This window comes from Crocodylus siamensis, chromosome 1 (assembly GCF_052110815.1).
Source record: "Crocodylus siamensis isolate JL-2025a chromosome 1, ASM5211081v1, whole genome shotgun sequence".
Taxonomy (NCBI): Eukaryota; Metazoa; Chordata; order Crocodylia; family Crocodylidae; genus Crocodylus; species Crocodylus siamensis.
Window position 1 is genome coordinate 214,832,153 of NC_143395.1, and position 5,709 is coordinate 214,837,861.

General features: G+C 44.7%; 1 protein-coding gene across 1 annotated transcript; it reads left to right on the forward strand.

Moving 5' to 3' along the window:
* Positions 1 to 206: 206 nt before the first annotated feature.
* Positions 207 to 4,279, forward strand: TIGIT (T cell immunoreceptor with Ig and ITIM domains). Its single transcript, XM_090041053.1, has 4 exons — positions 207 to 276; positions 1,517 to 1,837; positions 2,638 to 2,747; positions 4,043 to 4,279. Exons 1-4 carry the CDS (start codon positions 207 to 209, stop codon positions 4,277 to 4,279), a joined length of 738 nt encoding a protein of 245 aa, XP_089897179.1.
* Positions 4,280 to 5,709: the final 1,430 nt, after the last annotated feature.

Here is a 5,709-nt window from a genome sequence, read left to right on the forward strand (position 1 = left end):
GGGTGTTTCGCGTTACCTTCTCTGAAGCCTTTTCTCCACAGCCTGTGGTTTGCATTGCGTAGTCTGAGTTCCTCTTCCCCCCTGAAAGTGCTCTCCCCTCTTCAACTCCACTCCCTACCCCAAGTGCTCTTCTTCAGCAGTTGCATTTCTGCAGCTGTGCCTGATTTATGAGCAAGTGACAGAGCCAGCCATACCTTGCAGCCAGCATGGGTTGCCTTCTTTTCCTGGGGCAGATGCTCATGTACGTGGTCAGAATCTTCATCCTGCCTGTTTCAGGTACTGTCCTAGCAGTATGGCTCCATCCAAGTGAGAGCAAGGACCTACGAGTCAGGACATCTGTGTCCTAGTCCTAGAGCTGCCGATCATTTGCTGCGTAACCTTGCACAAGTGAACTGAGCACTCTGTGCAGATGGCATTGGGCAGAAAGAAGACTGAGAAATGTACTATTTTCTTGGTGTTGGGTTGCTTTTCTTTTGTCCTTCAGTTGCTTTCTTTTTCTTTTTTAATTTTAGCTTTACTCATTATAGGAATTGCATTAAAAGAATACAGCTATGGGGCTGGCTGTATCCCAGCCATTGATGGAATTAATGACATCCCACTCCAGCTATTGGAAAACAGATCTTTTCAAATTAACTTGATATTTTTGATGGAATTGTTTGGGTGGCTCATGGTAATCATATTGATAAAATAGACTCGCCCAAGGCATTTGGCATAGGACCAAGTGATATGCTGGTTGAGAAATTAGAATTCTAGAAAATCAACATGGCCATGAATTAAATGGATTAAAACCTGGGTAGCTGATGGATCACAATATGTAAATAATGGGAAATGGGGAATTGTCTTCAAGCAGATACGTATTTTAAGTATTGCTTCTCAGCCCTATGTTTTTAGTAATGGTATGGAAGAGAACCTAAGTAAAAATTACTGACAAAGCATGCAGGTGGCCAAGAGACTGGGGGAGCAGTAATTAATGTGAAGGGCAAGAGACTGACAGAGTGATCTGGATTGCTTTGTAAATGGGATGCAAGCGAACAAGATGTGTTTCAGTATTCCCAAATGTAGTATATACATCTAGGCTATACCTGCAGGATGTGACCATCCAAATAATTCGGTTTCTCCAAATTTCTATGGCAAAGAAGGCAGGATAATTTCAGTATGGATTTTAATACGAGTACATGTGTGTCTGAAATTTCCAGGGAGCTTTGCTTGTAGCAAGTGCTTATGAAGCCATAGAAGAGCATCTGGTCTCTTGTTAGCACTCAGTCCTGGACTTCTGTTCCTAAATTCCACAAATCTCATCCTTGCTCTCCTATGCCCATCTTTACTTCATGTAAAAGAGTCACTTCCCTCCCCCCCCCCCCGTTATATTTCTTTTCTGATGGATTTTTTGATTCTTTCCTGTGAGTACACGGACTGTGGTTAAGCAGAACCAACTTTCCTTCTCTCAGGTCTTGGAAAGGAGCCTAGACTGCAATCCTATCCTGACAGTAATTCTGGTTTGCTTTTTTTCCCAAAGGCACAGCTGAGAATATCCTAACAGCTGGGAATATTTCGGCATCTGAAAACAGCAATGTCACCTTGCAGTGTCACCTGTCTATGACCAACATCACTGTGTCACTGGTAACCTGGGACCAATGCAACCAGGTCCAGCTTGCAGTTTACCTAAACAAAGACATAGGCCGTGTCCAGCCAGCTTTCATGGACAAGATATCACTGGCAGCAGAATATGGGATCATTGTTCACTTACTGGGAGTCAATGATACAGGGGATTACTGCTGTAAGTTTCACACCTTCCCTGATGGGCTATATGAAGGCAGAGTGTCTCTGGAAATGACAGGTGAGTCCATGAAAGTCCTCATAATTCAGATTTATGAAGGATGGGTCTAATATTCAAAGGTGACTTAGGTTCAGGTCCACAAAGATACTGAGGTACTCTATGTACTCAGGCCTTAGAGTAGGTCTACACAGTGCAAAGGCAGCTCTAGTAGGAAGCTATAAGTTCTATGGGCTCTAGCTCCTGACTTGAAATCTGTAGAGTAGTTATATTAACCTCTAATGCATAAGGCTAATCTGGGAGAATCAGCATGGTGCCACATTGCACGGTGGCCCCTACATCTCTTTTTAAGGCCGTTTGAAAGAATTTTACTATCCATCTATAACTGAAGAGTTAGCACCATCGAAAATACCATCTTTCTTTCCTTGAAGATAACATATTTTTCAGGGGATCATGCCAGAAGTTGTATATATTTAACATGTGTGTAGGTGTGCACCAGTGGCCTCTACTGGTTTAAGACTTTCTGGTAGGTACAGCATTTAGCAGAAGTACCCCATCTCACTGAGCAGCTCTGCTTACATGGCCATGCAACTTCTTAATGTACTAGCCTTGGCTTGATGCAGTCTAACTTAGATTATTGTATGTGTGGATTATTAAATGTATTTATGTTCATCTCTTATTATCTCAAAACTAAAGGGAGAACCTGAAGTGCTGAGGACTTGATAGTTTAAGATGAAATCCATTGGAGGAATAACACATAGGGCAATTCCTTATATTTAACAGTGTTATTTCTGTGTGTAGTAGGTGGGGGGACTATGTGTCTCATAAACAACTCTCTTTAATGTATGTTTGCCTAATTTCAGCCTCACCAAACGAGACTGCCCTTGGGAATATCCTTCCGTACGTAATCATCTGGCTGATAGTGGGAGTTTTCCTCATAACATGTTTCATAGTGTGGATCCTCAAGAGGAAGGTACTGAATCTGACTAAGGGCCCTAGAGCCCCTTTGATCCCTCACCTCTGTTTTTAATGCCTATTGAACTTTTAGTCGCATAGAGTGGGGTTAAACACTGATACAGGGTATCCTTGATGAACAATACAGAATTTTTTGAGACCCTTTTTTCCTAAATTCAGCAATCAATGAGCATTACTTATTGCTGTTGTGAATGTGGTGACCTCTAACCCAACCTTTTCCCCAACAGCCTTGGGTGCTTTCCTGACTAGCTGCATTTAAGTCCTATGCTGAAAAATCTCCACAGCATAGGCAACTAGTCATCTCAGAGTCCTGGTAAATTGGTACACAGCTGAGTATGTGGATATTGCTATGGGCCATGATCCTTCTCAGCTGAGCATATGGACACTGATGACCACCCAGGTATGCTGGGGTTGAGTGTGAGAGAACTGCTTGTGTTACCCATCTCCTGACTGTGTGTAGAGTGCCCTGGATCCTGCTCCCAGTCCCATAGCTAAACGTAAAAGCACGTTATACATCCCCTTGCCGAGGGCGATTCAGGTTCCCACCAGGGCTGAGTGGGAGGGAAGCTTCTCAGAGCCCGCTGAGTGTGGGTGTGTGTATCATGCTCCCCTTTCCTTCCAGCCTCTTGCTAAGAGTATGTTTCACACGCCACTGAATTGAGAACGTCTTAGCCATTCTTCCTTGCCCTGCTCCTGTGTGAGGCTGTCTCGAGGTCTCCGCACATGCCACTAGCTAATACCAGTCCCTCTTGTCTAGGCGTGAGAATGTATCAGTTTCCCTCATCTCCTAAATGTAAGGCCTCATTTTATGGGGCCTGCAATATCTTTGATACTGGTTAGGAGGGATCAGCTTTCCTTCAGTGAGTCTTTTTTTCCCCCCAGCAGAGTGGAGAGCAGGTCTAACAGATCTCCTCCTCACCAGCTAAGGGGGAGGTTTCTTCTTAGGGGTCCTCCACCACACCTAGTGTGAGAGAACATCTGAGGGCCTCTGCACTCCCATTCTTCTCCTTACTCCTCCAACACAATGCTTCCTCAACTCTCCCCTGGGGAAAAAAAGGTGCAATAATGGTTACAACCCCATATATGAATCCTGCCCAGATTCCATGGGGGTTTGGACCTGCATGCAAGACTCACCTGAGGATGAGAGCAGCCAGCTTGCCAGTTCCAGAACCTGAAGTCCTCTGATCGGCACAGTCTGAGCAGCAGTTGGCAAACATTTCTTTGGGCATGGCCATTAGATCTGCTTTAAAATGATTGGGAGAAGAACTTAAGTGGCTTTTCTTTGTTTTGTAGGAAAAACCAAAGATCCACATGCCTCCCCGAATTATGCACAAAGCCTTCTTGAAAAGCAGCCGGCATGATAACCACTCACAGGGCCCCATCAGAGCCAGCATGGCACAGGAGGTGGTGGCCTCCACCAGCAGCGTGCGTACTCAGGAGGAGTCCGATGGTGGCCATGAATATTTCAACGTCCTTCAATACAAAAGCCACAAAAGCAGCAGCACGAGTGCTGTGGTACAAATACACTAATGGGGAGAGGACAAGTGTTTGGCTTTAGAGAGATGCTGCTTTCCTACACTTGACCTCAATGTCTATTTTTCCTTCTCTCAAGGCCTATAAAACTGCTTTGGAAAGAGGAAAAGGGGTGGGGAGGATAGTTGCAGGGTGTACAGTGAACTATTGATAGATAGTAAGCTCTGAGGTGGGACTAGGTGGACCAGAAGTGGACCTTTTACCTTCTTCAAAATCCATCCCAGGCTGCTTGTGACCAGAAGCTGTTACTGACTGGACTCCATGAGGGTGTCACACCACTTTCTATAAAGAACAGATCATTACAACTGAGGGAAAAAAATGGCTCAGCTGAAAGGCCACATTGTGATTGAGTCACACACCTTAAATTCTCTTCTCACCCCAGGATATGGGGTCTCTGGGCAGGGCTGAATCACACTAGCAGAAGAACATCTATGGGAATGGTGCTGGGATGCTGCTTGGACTTACCTGAAGGATAGAGGGCATTAGTCTCCAGAACCTAACAGTCTGGTCCCATTTGCCCTTGGTAGGATGAAGTGTGAAAAGGCTGTGGGGTATTGCGCCACTTGTTTTTATGAAACTTGGGAACTTGGAGCCTGAGGAAGAATGGGTAAGAGCTTTTGACCCCTACAGTGTCTTGTCAGTAGATGACAATTCTTAGGGTGAGAACAACTGGGACAAATCACTGGACCAGTGCACTATCAACGGAGAACAGCTTGTTGAATTTACATTATTTTGAGGAAAACACTTCCTGGATGTGCTTGTGACTGACAGAGGAAAGTCTCATAGTTGGTATGATAATGACTCCCCAAGACATTTCTGTGTGCTGGGGCAAGAGCTCCTCTTCTACCAATGAGGCTGCTTTGCTAGGACAGTGGGGACAACCCACATACATCCTATTGGAGGAGAATGTCACTGACAAAACCTGAATGAAAAAAATAAGAAATACTTTTTTCCAAGGACTTTCTAATCCTTCCAGGGCAAAAGTCCTAAGGATAGTGGGGTGCTACCTGTAATAGGAGGATGTATAGATAGGGATATCTTTCTTCCTCATATTCGTATTGGACTCTTAGCTCATTGCAGACCTGGGTACCCTCCGAGATGGCTCTGGCAGTGATGCTGGAGGCCAGTTTTGTTAAGTGGTAGCAGACTGGACTTAGGCTGTTAAAGAAAAAGCAAAAATGTTCAGAAAAGGGAGAGTTAAGTGATGGCAGGGCTTCTGCTCTCAGCTCCTGCTCAGCCTTCCAGTAGTCCCCTAATGTCTGGCAGTCACGCTTATCACTATTTTAACTTGTAGCAGCTGTTTCTGTCTTAAGGTCAAACTTGACCATGAGATTCACTCTCTGTTCACTTTTGCCTTATCCTGAGAGTTGGTGTGTGCAAACTATTAAGCCAAGAGATTACAACTCAGGACTGAGCCATAACAACTG

Excerpts from the sequence above, each read along its gene's own strand:
- TIGIT (XM_090041053.1), top strand. The coding sequence starts at position 207 with ATGGGTTGCCTTCTTTTCCTGGGGCAGATGCTCATGTACGTGGTCAGA. Across the intron at positions 277-1,516 it reads CTTCATCCTGCCTGTTTCAG|GCACAGCTGAGAATATCCTA; the intron begins GTACTGTCCTAG and ends TTTTTCCCAAAG. Across the intron at positions 1,838-2,637 it reads AGTGTCTCTGGAAATGACAG|CCTCACCAAACGAGACTGCC; the intron begins GTGAGTCCATGA and ends GCCTAATTTCAG.